At 42.9% G+C, this 27,714-nt stretch overlaps 1 protein-coding gene and 1 long non-coding RNA gene across 2 annotated transcripts in view; both read left to right on the top strand.

Annotated features, from left to right (window-relative positions):
* The window catches only part of GVQW3 (GVQW motif containing 3), a 29,024-nt gene extending 12,313 nt beyond the window's left edge, over positions 1 to 16,711 (top strand). Inside the window, exon 2 of the mRNA XM_036860047.1 lies at positions 16,042 to 16,711. Within this exon, the coding sequence (XP_036715942.1) occupies positions 16,042 to 16,326 (285 nt within the window). The 3' untranslated portion in view covers positions 16,327 to 16,711. The remainder of the gene's footprint in view (positions 1 to 16,041) is intronic.
* The window catches only part of LOC118899073, a 51,335-nt gene that overhangs the window by 12,418 nt on the left and 11,203 nt on the right, over positions 1 to 27,714 (top strand). The gene's annotated exons all lie outside the window — the stretch shown is intronic.

Genomic DNA, 27,714 nt, shown 5'->3' with positions numbered 1-27,714 from the left:
TATCTAGGAATGGAATTGCTGGGTAATGTGGTATTATATGTTTAACTTATTGAGGAACCACCAGACTATTTTCCACAACTACACCATTTTACATTCCCACCAACAGTGTACGAGGTGAGGGATTCAATTTTTCCACATTCTCTCCAACACTTTTCATTTCTTACTATATCCATCCTAATGAGTGTGAAGTGGTATCTCGTGGTTTTGATTCACATGTCCCTAATAACTAATGATGCTGAGCATCTTTTCATGTATTTTTTGGACCTTGTGTGTATCTTCTTTGGAGAAATGTCAATTCAAGTCTTTTGCCCATTCTATTTGGGTCACTTGTCTTTTTTAATTTATTATTTTATTTATTTTTGTCTGTGTCGGTTCTTTGTTGCTGTGCGTGGGCTTTCTCTAGTTGCGGCGAGCTGGGCTACTCTTGAATGCAGTGCCTAGTCTTCTCATTGCGGTGGCTTCTCTTGTTGTGGAGCACAGGCTCTAGGTGCGCCAGCTTCAGTAGTTGTGGCATGTGGGCTCACTAGTTGTGGCTCATGGGCTCTAGAGCACAGGCTCAGTAGTTGTGGCACATGGGCTTAGTTGCTCCGTGGCATGTGGGATCTTCCCGGACCAGGGCTCAAACCTGTGTCCCCTGCGTTGGCAGGCAGATTCTTAACCACTGCGCCACCAGGGAAGTCCTGGGTCATTTGTCTTTTTGTTGTTGAGTTGTAAGAGTTCTTTATATATTCTGGATACTAAACCCTGATCAGATACATCCTTTGCAAATATTTTCTGCCATTTTGTGGATTGTATTTTTACTTTTTCTTTTAAAAAAAAATACTTTTTAATTGTATTTTTTGGCTAACCTGCACGGCTTGTGGGATCTTAGTTCCCCAACCAGGGATCAAACCAGTGCTCCCTGCAGTGGAAGTGCAGAGTCCTAACAACTGGACTGCCAGGGAATTCCCATGGATTGTTTTTTTACTTTCTTAATAGTGTCCTTTGATGCACAAAAGTTTTTTATTTTGATGAAGTCTGATTTTTCTATTTTTTCCCTTGGTTGCTTGTGCTAAGAAACCATTGCAAAAAACAAAGTCATGGAGATTTCCCCCTATGTTCTCTCCCAAGAGTTTTATAGTTTTAGCTCTTATATTTAGGTCTTCGATCCATTTTGAGTTTGTTGTTGTATATAGTGTGAGGTAAGTGCCCACCTTCATTCTTTTGCATGTGGATAGCCAGCTGTCCTTGCACCATTTGTTGAAGACTATTCTTTCCCCATTTTCACATTTGTTTTTGAAAGATATTTTCAAATTATAAGTTAACAATTCTTTTTTTTTTTTTCTTTCTGTATCTTAAAGATTTTGCTTCACTATCTTCTGGGTTACATTGTTTTTGATGAAAAGTCTGCTGTAATTCTTATCTTTGTTCCCCTGTATGTACTGTTTCCTCTCATGCTGCTCTTAAGACTTTTTCTTTGTCACTGACGTTAGCAATTTTATTAAGATATGACCTGGTATAGTTTTCTTCTTGTTTCTTTTGCTTGGGGTTCACTGGGATTCTTGAATTTGTGGTCCTAAAGTTTTCATCATTTTTGGAAAATTTATGGCTGTTATTTCTTCAAAAGAATTTTTTTGCCTCTACTTCCTTTAAGGTCTTCAATTACATGTATGTTAGGCCACTTGAAGTTGTTCCTTAACTCAATGATGCTCTATTCAATGTTTTTGGTCTTTTTTTCCTCTTGTTGTGTCTTTTTTTTGAATTAATTAATTAATTAATTAATTATCTTTGGCTGTGTTGGGTCTTCATTGCTGCTCCCGGGCTTTCTCTAGTTGCAGCGAGTGGAGGCTACTCTTCATTGCGGTGCGCGGGCTTCTCATTGCAGTGGCTTCTCGTTGCAGAGCACGGGCTCTAGGCAAGTGGGCTTCAGTAGTTGTGGCACGCGGGCTCTAGAGCGCAGGCTCAGTAGTTGTGGCCTACAGGCTCAGTTGCTCCGCGGTATGTGGGATCTTCCTGGACCAGGGATGGAACCCGTGTCACCTGCATTGGCAGGCAGATTCTTAACCACTGCTCCACCAGGGAAGTCCATCTTGTTGTGTCTTTTTGTGTAGTTTTTATTGCTGTGTCTCCAAATTACTAATCCTTTCTTCTGAAATATCTAATCTATTTTTATCCCATTTTATGTATTTTTTATCTCAAACATTGTAGTTTCTATCCCTAGAACTTTGATTTGGGTTTTTTAAAGTAGCTTTTGAATTTTGGAATAATTTTAGATTCATAGAAAATTTTCAAAGTATTCCATATGCTTCTCATCCAGTTTCAGTTTCTTCTAATGTTATTTTCTTACATTACCATAGTACACTTATCAAAACTGATATCAACATTGGTACATTAATAGTAACTAAACTTCACATTTTATTCAGATTTCAACAGTTTTCCATTAATGTCTTTTTTTCTGTTCCAGGAACCAGTTAAAGATATCACATTTCACTTAGTTGTTATGTCTCCTGTTCTCTTCTGACCCATTACAGTTTCTAACTCTTTTCTTGTTTTTAATGACTTTGAAAGTTTTGAAGAGTACTGGTCATGTATTTTATAGAATATCCTTAATTTGGGTTTGTCTGATGTTTTCCTCATGATTAGACTGGGGTTATGGGTTTGGGGAAAGAATAACATAGAGGTGAAGGGTCCTTATTACATCAAATTAGAGGGCACATGATATCCACACAACATCATTGGTGATGTTATCTTTAAACACTTGGTTAAGGTAGTTTTGCTAGATTTTCCTACTGTAAAGTGACTATTCTTCCCTTTCCATACTCTGTTCTTTAGAAGCAAATCACTAAGTTCAGGCCACACTCAAGGAGAGGGGAGTGATTAAGTTCTACCTCCTATGGAGGGGAGTATCTGCATATATTATTCAGAATTCTCCTATATGGAATAGTTGTCTTTTCTCCCCAATTTATTTGTTAATATCAGTTTGGACTCATGTATATTTATTTAATATTTTGGATTATAATCCAATACTATGTTATTTATTTTATTGGTCAAATTGTTCCAGCTTTGGCCATTGGATGCCCTTTCAGGTTGATTTCTGTGTCTCTTTGACATGCTCCATCCTTTCGTTTTCTGAACACTTCCTTACTTTCTACTATTACATTATGCTCTAGGATCATCTTGCGTTTTCCCTGTTCCAGATCTGCAATCAACCATTTCTCTAAAGAACGCTGGTTCCTTTTATTGGAGAATGGTATTTAGAAACCAGGACATGGACACTGGCTGTGTTTGTTACTACTGGCATTTGGGTCTTTTTTTTTTCAAATTTTTGGCTGTGCCATGTGGTATGCAGGATCTTAGTTCCCCAACCAGGGATAGAACCCATGCCCCCTACAGTGGAAGCACGGAGTCTTAACCACTGGACTGCCAGGGAAGTCCCTGGGTCTTTTTTATATTGCCCATGTCTGTATTTAACAAGCTCACTCTTTTCTCTAGCTTCTTGATCATGTGGAATATAGTTACAACTATTTTAATGTCCTTATCTGTCTTTCTGTGTGATGAGATGAAGTGAGGTGAATGAAGTTGACATTGTGATGTATCGTTAGGCTACTATTGACCTTCTGATGTATTGATGAGGATCATTTGCTCCAGGTGATACTGCATTTGTTACTACTGGGATTTGGGTCTTTTTTTTATATCATCCATGTCTCTATTTAACAAGCTCACTCTTTTCTCTAGCTTCTTGATCATGTGGAATATAGTTATAACTATTTTAATGTCCTTATCTTTCCATTCTACCTATCTTGGTCAGTTTAAATTGACTGATTTTTTCCCCCTCATCATGGTTCCTTCTATATGGGCCCTCTGGCTTTTTGGAAAGAACTTTTAAGCTTTGTTAGTTGGGACTAGAGTACTAAATTAGCCTAGGGCTAATTTTGCCCCACTATTGTTGCAAAGCCGATCTGATGCCTTGTGAAATATGCCTTGCCACTCTGAATGCTGGGAACAGGAACTGGACCTGTGTGATCTCCAAGAATTGTTCCTTCTAATTCTTTTGGATGGTTCTTTTTCTGGCTTCAGGTAGTTTCCTCACATGCATGCTGAAGACTCAAGGGGGACCCTCAGCAGATAGCCACAGCTTCCTTTTTGTGCACCTTTCTTCTTTTTGGCATTCTTCCCTGTGAACTCACCACCTTGACCAGCCCAGATTCCTTACTCCATCTCCTGAACTCAGGGAAACTACTGGGCTCTGCCTCGGTTTACTGTCTTGGTACCATGGCCTGGAAATCCTCTCCAGGAGGTAAGCAGGGACAATCATAGGGCTTACTTAACTTATTTCCTGTCTCTTAGGAATCACTATCTTTAGTTGTCTGATATCCAATGTCTTAAAAACTGTTGTTTCATACATTTTGTCCAGAGGTAAGTCCAAACCCTATTACTACATCTGGGCCAGAAGCAACAGTATAAGCATAGAAAATTAATAGAGCTAGGGGTTATGATTAGAACACAGGCATGCATATCATAAAACTTAAAGAGGTAATATCATATAGTGGTTAAGAGTATGGACTCTGGAAAAAAGACTGCCTGGATTCAAATTCTAGCTTTCCATCTTGCTAGCTATAAACCCTTGGCCAGTTATGTAATCTTTCTGGGCCTCAATTTCCTCATCTTTAAATTTTTATTTATTTATTTATTTATTTTTATTTATGGCTGTGTTGGGTCTTCGTTTCTGTGCGAGGGCTTTCTCTAGTTGTGGCAAGCCGGGGCCACTCTTCATCGCGGTGCGCAGGCCTCTCACTATCGCAGCCTCTCTTGTTGCGGAGCACAGGCTCCAGACACGCAGGCTCAGTAAATGTGGCTCACGGGCCCAGCCGCTCCACGGCATGTGGGATCTTCCCAGACCAGGGCTCGAACCCGTGTCCCCTGCATTTCCTCATCTTTAAAGGGGGATCATAATGGTCCTATCTCATTGGAATGAGATGAGGATTAAATAGATTAACATGTAAAGCATTTGGAACAGTGCTTGGTTCAGAGCAAGCATTCAATAAATATTGGCTATTACTATTCTGAATACAGTAGTCTCCCCCTCTTATTCACAGGGGATACATTCCAAGACCCCCACTGGATGCTTGAAACCATGGATAATACTAAACCCTGTATGTACTGTTTACCTATACATACACACTTATGATAAAGTTTAATAAATTAGGCACAGTAAGAGATTAACAACAATAACCAATAACAAAACAACAATTATAATGATATACTATAATAAAAATTATGTGCATGTGTTCTCTCTCAAAATATCCTGTTGTACTATACTCACCCCACTTCTTGTGATGGTGTGAGATGATAAAATCTCTATGTGATGAGATGAAGTGAGGTGAATAAAGTTGACATTGTGATGTATTGTTAGGCTACTGTTGACTTTCTGATGTATTGATGAGGATCATCTGCTCCAGTGATACTGGATTACTGAGATGATCATTGAGATCATGACAATGTTGATGGTTGGATGTCAGGAGTGGACGACATTAATGGTTGGGGATCCTGGGTGGAATAGAGCAGGTGGCACAAGATTTCATCAAGCTACTCAGAATAGTGTGCAATTTAAAACTTATGAGTTGTTGGACTTCCCTGGTGGCAGAGTGGTTAAGAATCCACCTGCCAATGCAGGGGACACGGGTTCGAGCCCAGGCCCGGGAAGATCCCACTTGCTGCAGAGCAACTAAATCCGTGCGCCACAACTACTGAGCCCGCGTGCTGCGACTACTGAAGCCCGAGTGCCTGGAGCCTGAGCTCCGCAACAAGAGAAGCCACTGCAGTGAGAAGCCTGCGCACCGCAACGAAAAGTAGCCCCTGCTTGCCGCAACTAGAGAAAGCCTGCACGCAGCAACAAAGACCCAACCCAGCCAAAAATAAATAAATAAATAAAATATTAAATTACTTAAAAAAAAACCTTATGAATTGTTTATTTCTAGAATTTTCCATTGAATATTTTCTGACCATAGTTGACCACAGGTATCTAAAACTGTAGAAAGCAAAACAGCAGATAAGGGGGGACTATGTACTTGTTAAAAGTAGCCAGCAAATTTGGTTGTGAGTTCTCTAGTGACCCTAGCAAAGTGGAAATATTGGTTACATGATTTAGTGTCCATAAAATATATACGAACTCTTGTATAAGCGAAGTACAGATTTCAGAATGTTTCCTCGCAATATTTCCTCATAAAGAGGATACTTTGTGTGCCTGGAATAATATACCAGCCAGAGGGAGTTTCCCAGGATTTTGTCTTTACCATCCCTCCAAATAGCCGATAGCTTCACACCAGAGCTCAGTTCAGTAAAAGTGACTCCACTGGGACTGAAATATTGTAGTACCTTTGGTCTGGCTTAATCCAACAATAAAATGTATAGTGTTAACATAAAACTACTGAACCACATGTCATTTGGGCAGTTCTCCATAAATATAGGGGGACAATTAGGAACCAATTACAATGGTTCAGGCAAGACAACTAAAGCCTGAGCCAAAGAACTAACTCCAGGATGGAAGTGTACTGGCAGGGAACAAGCCCACTGCACAGTGAGAATCCACAAGGCTTGGCAATTTACTCAGTGTATAGCTACAGGGAGGAGGAACTTTCAAGGCCCAGGAATGGATGTATGGAAAGATGGAAAGAAAAAATGATCTTTGCGTTGTTCAAATTTTCTATAGCCTTACAAATAGTTTGTCTTCTTCCTCTATCAGCTACTGAGGAAGATGTGTCAAAATCTCCTACTATGTGGATTTGTCCATTTCTCCTTTTAATTCTGTCTTATATATTTGGAGGCAATGTTTCCAGTTGGTACAAATATGTGCTGGTCATTATATCTTCCTGATGAACTGTCTCTTTTATCATTAAGGCATTTGACTCTATCCCTAATAATGCTTTTTGGCCTAAAATCTATTACTGTTGCATTATTTCATTTTGTATTTGCCTAATATATTTCCCCCATCCTTTTAACATTTCTGTGTCATTATCTTTTGAATGCATTCTTGTAACCAACATACAGCTGGATTTTTAAAAATCCAATCTGAGAATCTTTGTCTTTTCTTAAGCATGTTTACATTTCTTCTTCTTATGACATATTGTGGATATTTTCCCCCTTTGTTTTGTCCTTTGCCATGTGTTTTATTTGCTTTATTCTCTTACCCTGCCCTCTTTTACTTTGGTTGTTTTCTTTACTCCCTTTTTTGTCTCACTAGTGGTTTGGAAGTTATACATTCTAATTATATTCCTTCAGTGGATGTTCTTATGTTATCAATGTGCATACTCAACCTAACATTGTTAAGTTAATCACTATCTTTAGCACACTGTGAAAATTTCAGGAACTTTAGAGTTCTTTAATTCTGTTCTCCACCCCCTCTATCTTCCACTTAATTTGGATTTTAGTATTTTAGTTCCAACTGACTTTTAACCACTCACCCCCCCATTATATGTTTTAACAGCCATAATTTATTTAGATTTACAAACATGCATACCAATTTCTCTGCCTACCTTTCTTAAGTCCTTTCTTTTTATTGAAATATGATTTGTGTACAATAAAATTCATCATTTTAAAGATACAATTCAATAGTTTTTAGCATATTCACAAAATTGTGCAACCATCACCACTATCTAATTTTAGAACATTTTCATCATCCCCAAAAGAAATCTCCCCATTCCTCCTATCCCTAGCCCCTGGCAACCATTAATCTACTTTCTGTCTCTATGGATTTACCTATTCTGGGTATTTCATATAAATGGAATCATGTAATATATGGCTTTTTGTGTCTGGCTTCTTTCACTTAGCACAATGTTTTCAATGTTCATCCATGTTGGAACATGTATCAGTCCTTCATCCCTTCTTATGCCTGAATAATATTCCATTTTATGGATAAACCATATTTTATTTATCTATTCATTAGTTGGTGGACATTTGAGTTAGTTCCACTTTTTGGTATTATACATAATGCTGCTACGTACATTTGTGTACAAGTATTTTTGTGGACATATGTTTTCAGTTCTCTTGGATATATACCTAGCAGTGTAAACCATTATTTCTTATGTTCAGTGGTGTGCTGATAGATGTTTAACAACCAGTTCTCATGTAGTAGGAGTAAGGGAGCCCTGACTTGTAGCATTTGTTGAGCTCTGAGGTGCAAATACTCAAGTTACCAATGTGACATCACTAAAATATAGAGAAGGAAAAAGATGCATAGCAGCACACCGTTCTATAGTATTTCTACCATATAGATGTAGGAGATAATAACCTCAAGTGCATAGATAATAGAAAAATTATAGTAAAATAATTAAGAAGTGATGCATTGTGAGGATTTTTTACCTTTATTTTAAAAGTAATTCATTTAATTGCAAGTTTGTATAATTTAATTTTTAGCAATGACTGTGTTTTACAACCAGTTCTCAAAACTCCTTAAAATTTAACAGTCGCTCTTTGGGCTGATAAGAGCTGACTCTAGCACCTCACTTGCATCCCCCTCCTTACATCTAACTTATTTTTCTAGACTGAATTTTCTTCTTCTTTTTTTAAAATTAATTAATTAATTAATTAAAAAAATTTTTTTTGGCTGAGTTGGGTCTTCACTGCTGTGCATGGACTTTCTCTCGTTGTGGTGAGCAGGGGCTACTCTTCGTTGCGGTGCGATTGTGGTGGCTTCTCTTGTTGCGGAGCATGGGCTCTAGGCGCGTGGGCTTCAGTAGTTGTGGCACACAGGCTCAGTAGTTGTGGCTCACGGGCTCTAGAGCGCAGCCTCAGTAGTTGTGGCGCACGGGCTTAGTTGCTCCGTGGCATGTGGGATCTTCCTGGACCAGGGCTCAAACCCGTGTACCCTGCATTGGCAGGTGGATTCTTAACCACTGCGCCACCAGGGAAGTCCCCACAGTCTTTTTTTTTTTTTTTTTTTTTATAGTTGAATAGAAAAGAGGTTTAATTTTTTAATATCTTTACTGGAGTATAATTGCTTTATGATGTTGTGTTAGTTTCTGCTGTATAACAAAGTGAATCAGCTATATGTATACATATATCCACATATCCCCTCCCTCTTGACACTCCCTCCCACCCATAGTCTCTTTTAAATGGTTCTATTTTAACCCTTCTTCTCTCCAGTTTGTTGTGTTGGTTGACTCTCCATTTTGCTCACTTCTTTCCTCGTGGTTTGATACTTTTCAGGAGCAGCTTCATCAGGGATTGTTTTTTCTAGTGGATTCTGCAAGCCCTGGATTGGTAAACATCCCTGCAGAGCTATTTTGAATTCACTTCAGCCTAAACCTAAGAATTTTAATAGGTCTTACTTCAGCCCTAACCTAAGAATTTTAAGGTCTGGACCAATTTTTCTGTTAATTTATCTCACTAGCTGTCTGCACATACAGGTAGAGTAAATTTAAACCTCCATATGCATTTGGCACTGATTGGGATTTCTGTTTCTCTTGAGTGCCATTTCTTCCCTTCCCAAGGCCTCTTCAGACATCAAGGTTCCTTGAACTTCTCTAACCTTGGGGTAGAGTTTTTCCAGTCTCCTTTTCATGGAAGGGGACAGAGCTTCCAATGTCAGAGCTGTATGCAAGGGGCTCAGTTCCAGCTTTCTCACCTGCCCAGGACCGGAGCCCCATCTCCTACTCCTTAGTGTTCGGTGGAACCCTGGCCTGCAGATCTCAGGATCTATAGCTAAGTGTGAAATCCTTGTGGCAGCTAAGGCACATCACCTATGACCTGTTCTGGCTTTGAGTTTTTAATTTCTTTTTCATTTTTGATATCTGGGGATTTCTCTTTATATTTTTCAAGTTTTGCAATAAAAATATGACGTCTGTTATAGTTCATCCAGCATCTCTACGTGTCTGTAGCGGGGGGGTGGGATGGGAAACCCATGTATATTAGGATAGTTGATCATGTTTCTGGAAATTCCCAGATCAGAAGGAATCATTCTGTGAGAAAGACATTTATTGTCTTCATTTTTTAGATAAGAAAATGGAAACTCAGAATGGTTGTCCAAATTGCCAAAGCCATAAAACTTTAAATGGGGAAATGGGTTTTGTGTCCAGTCTGTTTGCAAAATCCCATGCAAGATATCTAGGCATCTTAAAGTTGACTTGGTACCTCTGGCTTCTCTCCATTATTAGCCTTTATGGATAATTCACCCCTGGCATTTTGCTGAAGCAAATACTCTGGAAAAGATTCTTCCTGCTTCTTAGCTAAGGCTGTTTTGAAGAGAAGGGGAGGGAGTAAAACGTAGGTCGTGGAAGCTGGGCTGTCCTGAGCCTGAGAGCCCCTGGCTCTCAGAAGCATTTGCTTGGGAGGAAGTGAAAGCCAACAGGCATTTCTGCCCCATCCAGAAGCACCCCCAAGCTCACTCGTGCAGTGGGCAGTGAAGGGGACATAGCAAGGGTCCTGCACATTGTCTTTGGTTTGCCTCTGGAAGAAGGAAGAAGCCCAAGTGATGGCAGAGACTGGCACATTCTGAGGCTTTTCACTTTGCTCCTTAGACTAGAGCGCCTCTTGCCCTGTGCATTCTGCACGGAGCCTGGCCCTGAGTGGGCGCCCTACAAAGATGATGTGGATCAATGACTCTAACTGAGGAAAAAGAAGCCACATCAAGTATTTACAGTAGAGGGACCTTAATGAGGAGGACTGCTTACACAGGTGATAGGATAGGGGACAGAGAGGCATCCCAGAGCTTATCAAGGAAACCACTGCTACCCATAAGGCAAAGGGGCAGAGGGAGGAGGCAGTGTCACCAGGGACCAGGAACCAGGAGATGGAAGCCAGGAGCCACATGATCAGAAGCTGGAGCCCTAGCAGTGGAAGCAGGAGCCATGGAAAATGTGTAGCTGGAAATACCACCTCAGGCAGATGTTATGGGGAGGTGGGGGGGGGTGGGACATCCCTCTGCCTCCCCTCCCCCACCACAACCTACCCCCAGTCTCCTGCTAGTACTTCCCTTGGGCCAAAGTCAGATGTCTTAGAGCTTGGATTCACAGCCTGAATGGATCAACCTCCCTATGCTACAGAGCACGGCAGAGCAGAAGAAGGCTGAGGGGTGAGTCTGAGAAAAACAGGCCCAGGACTGGCATGGAAGGAAAGAAGGAAAGAAAAAAGGAAGAAAAGAAGACAAGCCTATGTGTAACATATAAGCATTCTAAAATACTTCTTAAATCTCCTTTTGCAATTAAAAAGGATCTATAGGATAAAAAGTTCCCTTCCTTAGAGTTGTGAGGATCATATGACAAAACGGATGTGAAAACCTTTTGAACATTGCCAACTACTGCATAAATATGAGACGATCATCATTTATATCATTAGTTGTGGGCTTCCCTGGTGGCGCAGTGGTTGAGAGTCTGCCTGCCAATGCAGGGGACATGGGTTCGAGCCCTGGTCTGGGAGGATCCCACATGCCACGGAGCAACTAAGCCCGTGAGCCACAGTTACTGAGCCTGGGCATCTGGAGCCTGTGCTCCGCAACAAGAGAGGCTGCCATAGTGAGAGGTCTGCGCACCGCGATGAAGAGTGGCCCCCGCTTACCGCAACTAGAGAAAGCCCTCACACAGAAACGAAGACCCAACACAACCATAAACAAACAAATAAAATAAAATAAAATAAATATATCATTAGTTGTTTGGATGGAGGAAGTATATTTGAATATGAGTATAAATGGAAACACTTTATAGAGCATCTATTATGTGTGGACACTATTTATGCACGTGTATTAGAATATTATTAGCTGCAATAATATACAATAATATACAAGCAATAACTAACAGTGACTTAAACAAATAGGTAGTTACTTTCTGACATAACAGAGGTGCTCCTTTGGTCTTTCCATCGATTACAAAATGTCTGCGATGCCCAACCTTCACCTCCAAGTTCAAAGCAGGAAGGGGTGGGGATGGGAACAGTTCCGACTTCGCAGTCCTGTTTCATCAGGAAAGCAAAAGCTCTCTCAGTAACTCCCAGGAGAGTTCTATCTAAATCTCATTGGCCAGAACTGGGCCATATGCGATCACCCCTAACTACGAGAGAGCTGTGGTGGGAGGGAGCAAGGGAGAAATGGCTTCTGGGTGACCAAACAGCAGGCTGTGCCACAGGCATATAGAGCACAGTACTTGGGCACAAAGTAAGTGCTCAATACATGTTAGCTATTTTCTGTGCGTGAGTGTGTGTGTGTGTATGTGTGTATCTATGTCTGTATGGTTCTATGCAGTCCCCATTTCTCCTAACAATCCTGTGTAGTAAAATCATCTACAAATGAGGCCTAACACATGGCTGGTAAAAGGCAGAGCCAGGCTTCAGACCCAGCTCTTTCTGACTGCAGTCCGAACGCTCTTTCCATTGCCTCGCCATGGCCCACCCTCCCCCTAAACTGGCCCCTAAGATCTTGGTGTTGGAGTCACATCAGGCTCAAGTGGGCTTGATGAAGAGAGAAAGTGGGATAGGACCAGCTCTGAAATGAATTGACACCTGTACCTGGAGCTATACACGGAGTAACGATGAAGTCATGAGAAGAGGTCCCATAATTACACGTGCTAGACTTGTGCCTACACTTGCATGTAGCCACTTAGGCATGATCATACTGGGAGGCCTGGCACTTGTTCTGATGATGCCACTACTGCCCAAAAACTCCTGTGGGACTACCCTTCACAAGTCACAAAAAACCTCAATGTCATGACTGTAAAATTACACAACGTTTCTGACCTAAACCCAGCTGCAGCTCCTCATCTCATTTACCATGAGTTCCAAATGGCTTTTGACTATTGCCAAAAATAAAAAATCATTCCCCAAAGACAGAATTGTATTGCAACTGAGATGCAAAAGAACGGGTTGTCTGCTCTTCAGGCAATTTTCAAATCAAAATTATAGGAAAAGCAGCAGAAGAACTGTTCAAATAAATATACCCTCCTAGGTTGATATCTTGGAAGAAGACAACTCTAAGTGTGGTTGAATAATTTTTGGTGTGTTTAAGAAAAAATTACTCACCTTGAGTGGCATTGTGAAAAGAACACGGTGCTTGGTAAAGATTCCCAATGGGATAATACTAAATGTAGGTCAGGGCGTTGTGAGATAGGCATGCTCATGCATTGGTGGAATTGTAGATTGGTTCTCAGAGCAATTTGGCAGTGAGCATCAAGAACCTTTGAAGAGTTTTAACCAGCTGACCTAGACATTCCATTTCTAGGAATCTTTCTTAGGGAAATAGCCAAAGATGCAGACAAAGATTTATGTATACAGCTATTTATTTTATTTGTAAAACAGTAAAAAGAAGTAACTGGTCCAAATGTCCCACAATGAGGAAATTGTCAGGTATATTGTGGTATACTCATTAAATGAAAATAATGCAGCCATTTAAAATGATGTTTTTGAAGAACTGTCAATGACGTGTTTATGTTCACAATGGAATAGATGCTAAAGCCAGACTATAAAACCACATGCATTATATAGTCCATTTTTACTTTCTATATGCTAAAAAAAGGCTCAAGATATACTCAAAATGGTACCAGTGGTTTTATCTGGGTGATGAAATTGTAAATGATTTAAAATTTTCTTCATTATACTTTTATATATACAATTTTTTATCATTATATCTATAAATATTACTTTCATAAGTAGAAAATATGTATGATGAAAATTACTTTTTAAGAAAAAAAGAAATGTGTTTTACTAGGAGAGAAGAGATCTGTCCCCAAGGAGCCAATGGTTTGATGAAGGAAATGAGACACATACGCAAATAAATTCGTTACAAGGTAATAAGGGCTATAATGGAGGGAAGGATTAGCTCTACCTGGAGTTGAAGTTGGGTGAAAAGAGGTAACATTTGTGCAGGGTCTTGAAGGATGAACAGGAGTTCTCTAGGGCTTTGTAAATTGTTAAGCACTCTATAAGTGTAAGTTAGTTTTTGGCCTTTATTAGGACTGGCAAAGCTTACCTCATATAAAGCTCTCTTTCTTGTCTCTTTCCCATGCTCCCTGAGGCCCAGGAGCCCTGGGACAGGAAGCAGCGGCAGTTAAACAGTCACACATCAGTGCTCCAGCAAGTGAACTGAGGTGCATCCAACTAAGGAGCATATCCAGGACCAGAGGACATAAAATTACCTGGGAGCAGGGCCAGGAAGGTGCTGGTGGGTCAACAAGTTCCCCCTTGTTTGCCATCCTGTGGAAAGGCTGCCTTTGCTTGGGGCCTCCACCCTGAGTTATAGGGCCATCTCCACCTGGGGGATGGTAAAAACTGAGAACAAGCATCACATATCAGTCCATGATTTACATTGGCAGGAAATGGTGTGTCAGATGTCCTTATAGCCTCCAGACAGAGTGGAGTAGAAAGGAGGAGTGTGAGCAAGGAGACCCGGAAGGTTGGCAAGAGATGATTTGTTTGGGAGAAAGTCTTAGAAGCTCAAGGTTGGAAGAGATTTAAAAGTTATCTTACTTAGTCCTCCTGATCCCCTCCCAACATCCCCATCGCATTGTCATCCTTCTTGGCCTTCAGCGAGCAGCTCAGAGGCCACCTCTTCTGTTATCTCCCACCTCAATTCCTCCAGCCTATGCTTTAGGTATTCCTTGTTGTTCAATTTTATGAGAAAAAAAATCAGTGCCCACTGTGCACCAGGCAGTGTGCTTATGGTTCTTTGATTGCAGTAGGCCCTCCTGTGCCTCCTGTTGTTTATTTATTTATTCAGGCAACAAACATGTATTGAACACCTACACTATGCTAGGCAATGTTCTAGACATTGTGATAGAGTGGAGAGAAAGACAGCCAAGATCTTGTGTTCTCTTGGACCTGTCATTCTAGTCGGGGAGACATAAAATAAACAAAGGAATAAATAAGAAAATACCAGGTTATAAATGTCAAGAAGTCCCCTTTGGGGAAATTTAGGGGAAGAACTTTCCATACAAAGAATGCAGCTAGTTCCAAAATCTCAGGGGATAACCGTTGCTTGTTCTAGAAACAAAAAGAACACTGTGGTATTGCACATGGAATACCCTTTTGTGCTTTATCTGCAAACAAAAATCTTCTCATTTTTTAGAACTTAGCTCAAGCATCGCCTCTTCAGGCAAATCTATCCTATTTATTTTCCCTGGTTAAAAGTGACCACTGTCTCCTTTCCTCCCCACTGGCTCAGAGCAGACTTCTGTCAGCACACATGTAACGACTTGCCATTCTTACCATACTATAGCATTGCTACTCCCTAGTGGATCTCAGTCTTGTCAATGGCAGAGCTTCCTGTCTAAATCCCTAATGCCCATCACAGAGCCTGGCACAGAGTCTGTAATTGGTAAATATTTGTTCCTTGAATACATGAACTCTCACATAGCACTTTCTCAGAACCTCCCTGGTGCCGCTTATTCAGGATTAGCAACCCTTTATTGATCGGTGCCAGGTCCTGCACTGTGTTCTTTCAACTCTGCTACCTCTTATAAGCCTCATGGCAGCCAGGTGCAGTGTTATTATCCTATCCTGTAGTTAAAACTCAGAGGATCAGAGTGACTTCCATGGTGACTCAGAAATAAGAATCAGGGCTGAGATTTGAATCCAAGTCCTCTTGATGGCAAATCTCAATGCTTCATTTTCTGTGATGTACCCATCGTGCATTAGTTCATTTGCGTACCCGTCCTCTCCTTTCTCCTAGATAACCTTTTCCCTTTGGGAAGGATCTGTACTTGACACCATTCCATTCTGTATTCTCCATGACACCAGAACAGTGCTATGTATTTAGGACACACTCAACACAAATCTCTAAGGATGGAAAAGAAAGAATGAATGTGTAAATGAATACTTCATCCAAAGCGGATCAACGTCTGATATCAGGTCATAGGATGGTGATGCGCTGGAGGAAGAGATGTTTCTGAGGGGAGGGACATTCCCAGATACCTCTGCGCCCATCTGGGAAAGCTGAGGGTGCCGTCTCCATGCTACAGCACTCATTCCTTAGAAATCACACCTTTCACTCAGTTGTACATCTCAGCAGGAAGCCAGGGGCACAAAGGGGAACATGCATGGCTTCCAATGAGTTGGGAAAATGAGGTTAGGTTTCGATTCAGATAGTTAATTTTTGTTTTCTGGGTCTGCACGGTCAATAAATTTTCAACGAGCAGTGATTCTGTTCCTCATCTTTCATTGCTTCATGGGACTTCAGGGAATGAAAGCATAACATCCTGCTTTCCCATAAGTTCTCTGGCCGCTACCATGGCACCAATTAAAGACATGTCCATGCAATTAATCAAAACCAATTTGGAAGCTCTCTGGCACTGCTCCTCTGATGTGCTGCCTGCTCCACATACGGTAGTTCCTCAGCTGCAGCGATGGAGCCAGGCACATAGGAGCTTTTGATGAACTGGTTGTGCCAGCCCCAAGTGTTAACTATGTCATCTGACATGACTAATGAGGCTCCCAACTTGATCTGCGTGAGCGGAGCAGTCCTGCTCTCTGGAGGAGGCTCGGTTTCCAAAGCCAGCCTGGGAAGAGGCTGCGACGTGCAGGGTACACACTCCATCATGTCAGCTGGAGTCCTGGAGGTCTCTAGTGTTGGAGCTGAGAGTCATCCACGGGGAGGGTGATGGAAACTGTTGGCCAGGCTCTGTGCTGGGCGCTGGTGGGGATGTGACCCGACTTAAACTTCTAGCTCAGCCTCCTCATTTTATAGACATGGAAGCCAAGAGCCAGCAAAAGTGAGGCGCCTGCCAAAGGCCTGAGCTGTGGGGAGAGAAATAAAGGAGAAGGCATGGATCCTACCTTTGAGGAGCTAAACCCCTAGATGAGCAAATAAACATGTGTAAGGATAACAACTGGGGTCTGATGCAGGTACACCTCCTCAAGGGTTAAACTGTGGGTTTCCTTCCTTCATTCTGCAAACATTTATCAAGAGGAAGAGAGTCTGTGTCTTTGTCGCCTCTGCAATCCCAAGAGCGTGTGATTTGAAGTCAACAGGTCTGGGTCTGAGTCCCAGCTCTCCTTTGAGTTGATGTAATCTTGAGCAAGTCACTTCATTTTTCTGAGCCTTGGGTTCCTCAGCTGTAACATTGGGACAAGCCAGATATTGCCTACCCAGCCTACATCCTACAGTCCTTGTGAGACCCAGCAGAGTTAATGGGTGTGAAAGTATAAGAGTCCCTGCACACGTTAGTTATTATTCATATTACTACCCTCTCCAAGGACCCCTGGCTGAAATCTCTGCAATATGGATCCACAGATAGCTTTAACTCTCTTCCTCTTCCAGCCCCTTTCAAAATGCACTGGAAAGAAAGGGATATGAAACCAATTGGTCATCTGCCTACAATCTCAACAGCTTTCCCAGAGAATCCATGACACAGGAAGACAAAAAACTCAGTCGTTGTAATTTAATGTCATTCCACACTTTGAGCACCTACCATATACCAGGCGTTGGCCACGCTGTGTGGGGAATCAAGAGTTGGATAAGACATGCTCCTTGGCCACACTGAGAAGCTTGCCATTCAGTGGGAGAAACAGACATGGACACAAATAACTATAACATACTGCAGAAAAATACAATTGCCATAGGAAAGATACAAATCAAGTTCTGTGTGAGTCAGAGGAGGGAATGATTCATTCCCCAAAAGGAGACTGGGAAAAGTTTCATCAAGGACGTGGTATTAAAGGATGAGCAGGGTTTAGCTCTGTCAGGAAGCACCAGAAAGGGTGCTCTAGACTGAAGGAACAGCGAGGGCAAGTGCATGGAATCCTGAAAGGAATGGTGATCTAGAGGACAGAGTAAAACCGAGCGAGATAGGAAGTGTGAGCATGAACAAAAGAAGACTCGCTGGGCCCCAGCTCTGAAACCCAGGCATGGATGTTGCTATTTCACTGTTCTCTTTGCTGGCTGAGGTTACCTTGGCCTCTGTCCCTCAATCAGAGAGAATCCTGTACTGGCTCTTCCTCCAGCAAGGCCAAACCCAAGCCCCAGGTGGGAGAGCCAACAACAAAAATGAATGGGGAACAGCAACGACCATCAGATACAAAGTGGCCTGGACTGGGAAGCTCTGGTCACAACCATACATCCCCGGCCCATGTGAGAGGGTCACATAGATGCAGCCATGACACCAACATCTGAAGCATGATGGCAAGGACCTGAGGCCTCTTGGCATGGGTCACACACTATATTTCTCTCCTTTCCTCCTTTGTTCAGAAGAAGCCAACTTCTTCTTTATGTGTGCTGCTGTCAGAATGGTTTTGGAAGGCCAGGAGCTGCAGCTGGGCTCAAGGCATGGCCATGGGCCACCCCAGGGACTCATATTTTCTCCATGTTTCCATTTTTCATTGTAAATTGGTTTTTTTAAAAAATTCATTTATTTTTGGCTGTGTTGGGTCTTCGTTTCTGTGCGAGGGCTTTCTCTAGTTGCGGCAAGTGGGGGCCACTCTTCATCGTGGTGCGCGGGCCTCTCACTATCGCGGCCTCTCTTGTTGCGGAGCACAGGCTCCAGACGCGCAGGCTCAGTAGTTGTGGCTCACGGGCCTAGTTGCTCCGCGGCATGTGGGATCTTCCCAGACCAGGGCTCGAACCCGTGTCTCCTGCATTGGCAGGCAGATTCTCAACCACTGCACCACCAGGGAAGCCCCGTAAATTGGTTTTATATTGTGCAAATAATACAGTGATAAGAAAGAAACCTCAAAAATAGGAGAAAGAGATAACCCACTCACACATTATCTGTTTCCATTTCTTTTTGCCCCTTCCTGCTGTTGACTGTGAGCACAATTTTGGGGGGCAGCTTTGATCACTGATACAATTACATACTCTTATTGCTCAGCTTTGTGAGCAATAAGAATATGTCATCATACAGCTTTTTCCATTTTGCTACTTACTGCCCATCTCTGGTGTCCACACAGTCTTGGCCCTGTTACCCCAAGACTGAAGAAAGATGCCAGGGCCATGTAAAAAGGGATGCCCCATAGATAACGTGGTGGTTGTTGACACTTGCCATCATGGTGCAGAGGAAAGCACTGACTGCTCTGCCATCACATAGACTTGGGTTGGAATCTACTTCGAAGCTAGATAGCCCTGGGCAGATCGCTCCATTCCTTTGAGCCTCAGGTCCTTGTCTGTAAAATCGGGTTGGTATTAGTACCACCCTCATAAGATTGCTATTGCTGTGAGGATTAAATGAGATACCAAAAGGCAAATGCCCCATAACGGTGGCTGCCCTGCCTGTGCCCTTGCTGGGACTGGCCTTGGGTCCACTCTGCTTCCACCCTTCTTCTCCTGCCCACATTGGACCTTCTCCTCTCCCCTGAGCCCAGCAGGCCTCCTGGGTGAGTTCACCTAAATTCTGACAAGCACTCCAGTCTGTGTATTTATTATTCATTGGATGAATGTGCCATCTTGTACTTAGGTATTCACCTCTGATGAAAATGTTGGTTGTTTTCAAATTTTTTACTGTTTTCAATACTGATGCAATAAATATCTTAATGTATATTGCTTACTCCATCCTTTTAAAAAAGTATTCCTTAAGAACAATCCCCAGGAATAGGATCACTAGAACAGAGGTTAGAAACATTTGAACAGCTTCTGATGTATATTTCCAAGTTGATTTTCCAGAAGGTTTGTACCTGTTATTCTGCCACCAGCTCGAGAGAGAGGACCACTTGGACTACATTACAGGCTCTTGGATTCTGGCCACAGACTCTCATTCCTGCTTATTTTTCACCATTTTCTTCCCCAACATCTTTCTTTCTTTCTCGCCTCCCACACTGCAGCCACACAGGACAACTCAATATCTTCCCTCCAAAATAATGCTTCCATGTTTTTGTGCCTTTGTACTTCCTATTGTTTCCCATCACCCTTGCCTGAGAATATCCTTCCCTTAACATACCCTCTCACCACAGAGCTCATCTTTTGTGGAACTGGGAACTTCTATACTATCTTTAAGACCCAGTTCAAATATCCCTTCTTTGTGAACTACTTCCAATCCTCCTAAGCAGAGTTAGTCACTCTTGCCTCATGTGGTGATTGGAGGGACCCTTGGCATCCAAGTGCTCACCAAGAAACCGTCATCCTCTAATCCCAGCTTACACCCCCAAATCTGTGTGAGTCTCCTCCCTCTCCCCCTCTCTCACTCTTTGCACCAGGCAATTACCAAGTTGTGCTAATTCATATCCTAATTATAATTTTGCATCCACTTATCTCTCTCATTGCCATCACCATTGACCATCACCTCTCATCAGGATTCCTGGAATAGTCTCCTAAAAGAAAAAAAAAGTAATATGTACATGGTTCAAAAGTCAAATTTTCTTTAAAGCTTATAATAGAAAACACTAGATTCTTGTCTCATCTCTCCCCACACCAAGCCCTTCTCCTCAGAGACAACTAGACACTTTCAACTCTTCCAGCTGTTTCTTTTGGTATTTACTTCTGTTTTCCAAATAATATAGCTCTACTGTTATTTCTTGATTTTTAAGTTCAGACATTATATATTGACGTTGAACAATGGAAGATTTCTCTAACACCACTTCCCTGCCTATCTTCCAATATAATTATATCATAATTTTGGGTTACATCATTCTGTGGTATTTACATATTATGACCAGGAGTACCATTAAAAATATTTGCCATCTGAGATGCCAGCATTCCCTCCAGGACTGCTGTCTCTCAGGGGTGAGGTCTGAGCCTGCTGGGGGAAGGCGGAACATTCAGGAATGGGGGTTGATATGTGGGAGGTGGGGCAGGCTGGCCACTGGCTGGTAGCTGGGTGTCTCTGGATGGTTCCTACGCAGGGCTCCCTGGGCCCCAGTACGTGTAACAAGCAGTGCTGAGTTAAGCTGTCTGGGGAAACCAAAGGCAGTGCCCAGGAGGGGCTGTAGGCTGCTGACTGACACAGACACTTGACGGATCCAAAGAGATGCTGGCCTTTCCAGCAGGGTCTGGAGCCCCAGGCTGTGCCAGGTATTGTCTCTGTAGTTGTGGATCCTGAGAAGGTTCAAGGTGTTTTAAGATGGGGGGCAAGGGCAGCTGGAGCAGTGGCAGTGGGGTACTCAGGGAGCTTGGGGTAGCTACTATTGATATTTACTAACCAGTATAGAAAAATGTCAAAACGTTTACAACTTACAAAGTCTAATATAACTTATACAGTTCTGTTGACCCTGATTACGACTATGTAAATATTATTCATAGTCAAGCTGTGCAGGGCTGTGTGATAGCATTTCCAGTTTTGCTAAGATTTTTCCTGGAGTTTTTCCAAAAGTTAATAACTGCCTTGTTTTCTTTTGCTTAGTTTCAATATACCCATCACTAATAAATCTTCTCCCAAACTCTTTGGTAGAACAATATGATTACCAAATCCATCAAGTAATTTCTCACTTTCAGCTATATCCCAGGCACTGTGCTAGGCACTGGGAACTCAACTGTGAACAAGAAAGACATGGTCCCTGCTTTCATTGAGTTTAAGTCCACCAAGGGATCAGATATAAGTAATTACAGTAATTTTAAGTGTCACAATGGGAGAAGTATGGGTTCCTCTTAGAACACATAGCAGAAATACCTCACCCGGCTAGAGAGACAGGAAAGATTTCAGACCTTAAGAATGGTTGGAAACTATTCATTTAGACAGTATATATTTACTGAGGGCCTCTTACATGCCAGCCACTGTTCTAAATGCTGAGAACACAGTACCAAACAAGACAGACAAAGCCCCTGCCTTCCTGTAGCTTACATTCTAGTGAGAGGAGACATAATAAACACAGAAGATAATATTCAATTGAAACAAGGACTATAAAATAAACAGGATGACTTGATGGCTGGGGCAGGAGGTAGGGGAGCTGAGGCTGGTTTAGACAGATTGGCAAGGTCATGGAAAGTCTCTCTGAGGAGGTGACATCTGACCTAATATCTGAAGGATGAGAATAGCCAGCTATGTGAAGAGCAAGGGAGAGCGTGTTCCAGGCAGAAGGAACAGTATATGCAAGATCTGAGGAGGTGCAATATCATAAGGTTTCAGGGCAGAACTGAAAGTAGTGCCATGTAGTTGGAACATAAAGGGCAGGGGGCAGTTGCTAGAGATAAGGGAATGGATGTGAGCTACAGGGTGGGATTCCTGGCGGCTCCTAATAATATTATTATTATTGATAAAACCCCTACTCTGCAGTTATTTGTCTGTTTGCTGTAAGATACATTTCCCCCCATCCTTTGCTCTCTTTAGTATTACAAGAAGTATAGGAACTCACAAATTACATTTTTTAAGCCTCCCTTGCCAGATGGAAGGTATTGGCAGGAGACTGAAAGGCATGAGGAAGGAAGAAGGCATCGTTTTGTCCCGCTTTTTGGTGGTGCCCCCAGCAGTGACACCCCTAATAGATCAGTTACCTACTGTGGGCTGGCTTCTCCCAGGGTGGCGGCACCTTCTTCATGTCCCTTTTTCTCTTCTAACCCTCCTAAGCCCTTTCTTCCTTGGTCTACTCCCATATGCTCAACAATTTCCTGTTTTAAATCTCTTTCTGCTTGAAATGATCTGGAGCAGTGCTGTCCCATAGAATGTTCTGTGATGATAGAAATGTCCTAATTGCGCTGACCAATACAGTATCGACTAGGCATATGTAGCTACTTGAAATGTGGCTAGTGTGACTGAGGAACTGACTTTTTAATTACTTTTAATTTTAATAATTTAAATGTAAATAGCCACATGAGGTTAATGCCTACAGTACTGGACAGCACAGACCTAGAAGGATTTGTTTTTCTGACTGGAAAAACACTGGCTGATACAGTAGTTGATATGGAAAGTGGTTGGGAAACTGACCCTCAAAGGTGGGACTCTGGGATTGTTATATGACCTGATTGGGCTTGAATTCAGCTATGAGGTCTTTGCCAGTGGAAAATGGGATACTGGTCAGGGAAGAACCCCAACCTCATGGAAGATGGCAGGCAGTAACAAGACTCCAAGTTGGCTTGCTACACTCCAGAGGTCCCCAAAGTAGACAAGTTCAGTGGATCAGAGAAAGACAGTGTATTTCACAGCACTGCAAAGAGCAGGAACAACAGCATGGTACAGCTGGTTTCCTTGCCCCCAAGTCCCATGGGGCAATGCAGTGGGCCCAGATGGCAGCTACACAGGCAATGGGGTTGCACTGTCACTGAGGAGCCCCGGACAAGGACTCAGAACCTTTTACAACAAGCAACCAACAAGCCAGTCTCCTTCCCCAAGGGAGTGAGTGAATAGTTGTACAACAGTCATGCTGTGGTCACCTTGGTCTACTTAATTGCCTTTGAGACTAGTTACAGAAATGACCCAGGGTCCAAGCATGGTTAGGCCTTGCAGTTTGGCACACTCAACAAGGGTGTACAGCGGGCTTCCCTGGTGGTGCAGTGGTTAAGAATCTGCCTGCCAATGCAGGGCTCACAGGTTCGAGCCCTGGTCCGGGAAGATCCCACATGCCGCGGAGCAACTAAGCCCGTGCGCCACAACTACTGAGGCTGCACTCTAGAGCCCGTGAGCCACAGCTACTGAGCCAGCAGGCCTAGAGCCCGTGCTCCACAACAAGAGAAGCCAGTGCAATGAGAAGCCCGCGCACCAGAACGAAGAGTAGCCCTCGGGGCTTCCCTGGAGGTGCAGTGGTTGAGAGTCTGCCTGCCAATGCAGGGGACACAGGTTCGAGCCCTGGTCTGGGAAGATCCCACATGCCGCGGAACAGCTAGGCCCGTGAGCCACAACTACTGAGCCTGCGCGTCTGGAGCCTGTGCTCCGCAACGAGAGAGGCCGTGATAGTGAGAGGCCCGCGCACCGCGATGAAGAGTGGCCCCCACTTGCCACAACTAGAGAAAGCCCTCGCACAGAAATGAAGACCCAACACAGCCAAAAATAAATAAATTAATTAATTAAAAAAAAAAATCACACTTAAAAAAAAAAAAAAAAAAAAGAGTAGCCCTCACTCGCTATAACTAGAGAAAGCCCGCATGCAGCAACGAAGACCCATCGAAGACCCAATGCAGCCAAAAATAAATAAATAAGAAACAAGGATGTACAGGGACCCTTGGGGCCCCTGGTTGGACTGCCTCTTCCAGTAATTAGTAATCCATGACATGTAACAGCAAGAGTTACTTAAACTATCGCCTGTGAAATTTTAAAAAAAAATGAAAAAAAGCTATCACCTGTGAATACCTGGGATGAAATGCCTATTCAAGGCCAGTCTTTGGGAGACCAAATTTCTGCTGAAATGACTATTATGGTGGGAATTGTGACTACAAGGATTTTGAGACAGGTTGGCTGCTTCTGACGGCACCAGAAGGCTTATTGGAAGAAAATCACAAGCTCAGAGTTCTAAACTCTCAGTTCTAGGCACATTAAGAGAAATGGAGAGCTTCTACTATGGCTCTAAAATAAATTTTTTTAAAATTAATTAATTTATTTATGGCTGTGTTGGGTCTTTCGTTTCTGTGCGAGGGCTTTCTCTAGTTGCGGCAAGTGGGGGCCACTCTTCATCGCGGTGCGCGGGCCTCTCACTGTCGCGGCCTCTCGTTGCGGAGCACAGGCTCCAGACGCGCAGGCTCAGTAGTTGTGGCTCACGGGCCCAGTTGCTCCGCGGCATGTGGGATCCTCCCAGACCAGGGCTCGAACCCGTGTCCCCTGCATTAGCAGGCGGATTCTCAACCACTGCACCACCAGGGAAGCCCTAAAATAATTTTTTTACCTATTACAGCTTCAGGACTAATGTAATTGAAAATCAGACTCAAACTTTGATCCTGTGGCTGCCCAATTATAATGTTAGTGGAAGTCACAGGTTCCCCGGGTTTCTCTGATGAAAGTTAGGGCATGAATGAGAAGGAATGGAATCCTGAGACATGGGATGGAGACATTTGGTTTGATTCAGACAAATAGGAGAATCTAAAATGCCTAAATCCTTCTGAGATCCAGAAAAATAAAAAAGCTTATGGGTCTCTTTTCTATCTATCTAATTTCTTGGGTAAGTATGAGAATGTGACCAATTTTTTTATAAAATCAATCCTTACGTATAGATATGTGTGTGTGTGTGTGTGTGTCATGAGAGAGAAAGAGAGGGAGAGCAGAGAGAGAGCACACGTGTGCATAAAGGCATCTGTATCCCCCTAAGACCATTTAGGATCCCTGTGTTTGAAGATGGAATGTACAAACTCAAAGCTCTTTCCAAGTCAGAAGAATCTAGGTCTCCTCTCCTCAAACCACTTTCACTCCAGCCCTGCCTGTTAGCATAATAGAGGCAGGCAAGGTCCATGTGGAAACACAAAATTCCCAATCATAAATCTATCAGACTTAGAAGCATTCACAGCCTCTTGCCAAGTCTGATTTCAATCCTTCTCTTGAGGGCCTACATTTTCCCTCTCCCATTTGTTCTACGCTTTTATTGTTTGTTTATTGAAATGCTCCACTTGCTGGAAGGCTCCCAAGGAAGTAAGTCATCATGCTATTTTTTTGCGGTTGGGATTCTGGGGGAGAAGAGGGAGGGAAGGTGAACGTGGTGCTATGTCGGGCTCCACACAACACCCATGGCAACTTCATTGGAAACTGCAGAGCTCCCCTTCACTGATAAGACTTCAGTGCAGTGATAACACTTCAACGCGCTACTTATCAGAGGGTAGAGCAATGAATAAGTTGGGGAACCCTGCCCTCAACTAATGGTCTTACAATCTCGTGGTAAAGATTGAGAAGAAAAAGACAGTTACAAGTTATCAATCCAGGGAGATCAGTGCAATGATAGAAGTAAGTGCAAGGTGCTTCAGGATCATTTGAGTTGTGGGTAGAAGGTGGAGAAAGAGGGGGTGCTTTCCTGAACCTCAGCCTGAAGGCTGAGGAGGGGTTTTCCAGGCAAGCCTGAGAGTGGGGTTGGCATTGATCGTGGCAGAGGAAGTAGCATGTGCAAAGGCTTGGAGAGGAGAGACAGTGTGTCTGTTCAGGGATGGCAGGTCATCACAGGAGACCAGCGACCAGAATTTGAAGGGAAAGTGATGAAAGATGAGGCTGCGCAGGTGAGCAGGGACACCTGTTCTGAAGGAGTTTTAGGTGTATGAGTGACACGGTCAGCTTTCTCTGTCAGAAATGTCATTCTGGAGAATGGCATGGGGGCAGAGAGACCAGTTAAGAGGCTGCTGCATTACTCCAGGCCGCATTACTCAGAGAGATGTTGGAGGCTTGAAACTGGGTGGTGGTAGTGGGAAGAGAGAAGCATGTAACGACTTCAGGGTTATTTAAAAGGTAGAATTGACAGACATTAGTAACCTATTAGACATGAAGAGTGAAAGAGAGGGAAGGGTGGAGGGTAAGCCCAGGTTTATGGCCTGGCTAACTGGAGGTACTCATAAGTGTGAACCAATGGAAGGTTCAAGCAAGTGCTCTCAGAACTCAGAGGCTAAAGAGACTGCTATGGGGAAGGATGTGGAATGTGTGGTTAGTGAGGGTCACTGCCTTCAAATGAGCAGGGTAAGATGGAAAGATGAGTCAGTGGAAGAGTATGGGGCTTTGGCATCAGAGATACATGGGTTCAAATCCCTGCTCTGCCATTAACTTGCTTTGAGATCCAGACTAAGTCTTATTCTCTGAGGCGCAGTATCATCATGTGTAAAAATTAGGCCAAGGCTAATTTCTACCTCTACTGGGAAAATTTAGTTTGTAAAATTATAAGCATTGGACTTGGGTTAGTTATCACTGTCTTCAAGTGCATATGTACACGAATACGAATTCACCTTCTGTAATCAATCAGCAAATAGTTATTGAGTACTTACAAGAACACAGGCACCATTTATTAAGCTTCACCCAATTTGACAAGCATTATGTATAGCTACCATCTAATTTAATCTTTACCATAACTCTAATGGATATTACATTATCATCCCCATTCTACAGATGAGGAAAATGATACTCAAAGAGAAATAGAGTTCTGCCTAAGGTCACACTGCTAGTAAGTGATAGAGCTGGGATGGGAATCTGGATCTGACAAAGCTGTAGTCCTAGGTGCCGTGGAGAAGATGATTCTTGCCCATCAAGCTCCCCTCCTAAGCTGAGGACTCAAGGCCAAGAAGTGAGATCTACTCTTGGTGGTAGATGGGCTGTTAGTCTTAGGCCGTCAAACCCTTGAGTAGGGGAGGCCTCCAGTGCCCTCTAGGGGCAAGGGTGCCAGCACAGTGGGTCACTTAGCAGAATCATTGTCTTACGGGGTCTCCTGACACACAGGCATAGATAACTGTTCCCGAAGGATTAGGGCTGGCAAATTAACATGCACAATCACAACTAGAGAACATTAAATTTGAACTGCTTCTAGTGCTCTAGTGAGGTCAATCCCAGGAACCTTTGTTGGAGATGTCAGCCTGCTGCCCAAGTCTTCTGGCAATAATTATGTACCACTACAATAAATAGCTACATTTACTAAGCACCTAAGACTTTACATATGCCATCTCATTTAATTTTATAACCATCCAACAAACTAGAAACTTGGCACTTTAGGAGATATGTGACTTGAATAAGTTTGCACAGCTAATAAGAGTAAATAACAACAATAGCTAACGTATATTTAATGCTTACCATGTGTCAGATTCCATGTGGTAACAGACACGTTGGTTGTCTACATAACAACCATCCCACTCCTTCTCTGCTCACAGAATCCTAGTTTTGTCCAGATATCCATCCCTAAGGAAAGGGGACTCTATCTCCAGTATGACTGGCCAAGCCAATCACGGTGATTCTATCCCTTTTGTCAGTGATTGGATTAAAGGCAGGCTTGTGACCCAGCTCCAGCCAAAGATGTGAGAGG

The sequence above is a fragment of the Balaenoptera musculus genome, chromosome 8 (genome assembly GCF_009873245.2).
Source record: "Balaenoptera musculus isolate JJ_BM4_2016_0621 chromosome 8, mBalMus1.pri.v3, whole genome shotgun sequence".
NCBI lineage: Eukaryota > Metazoa > Chordata > Mammalia > Artiodactyla > Balaenopteridae > Balaenoptera > Balaenoptera musculus.
This window is presented reverse-complemented; position numbering and strand designations above follow the sequence as displayed.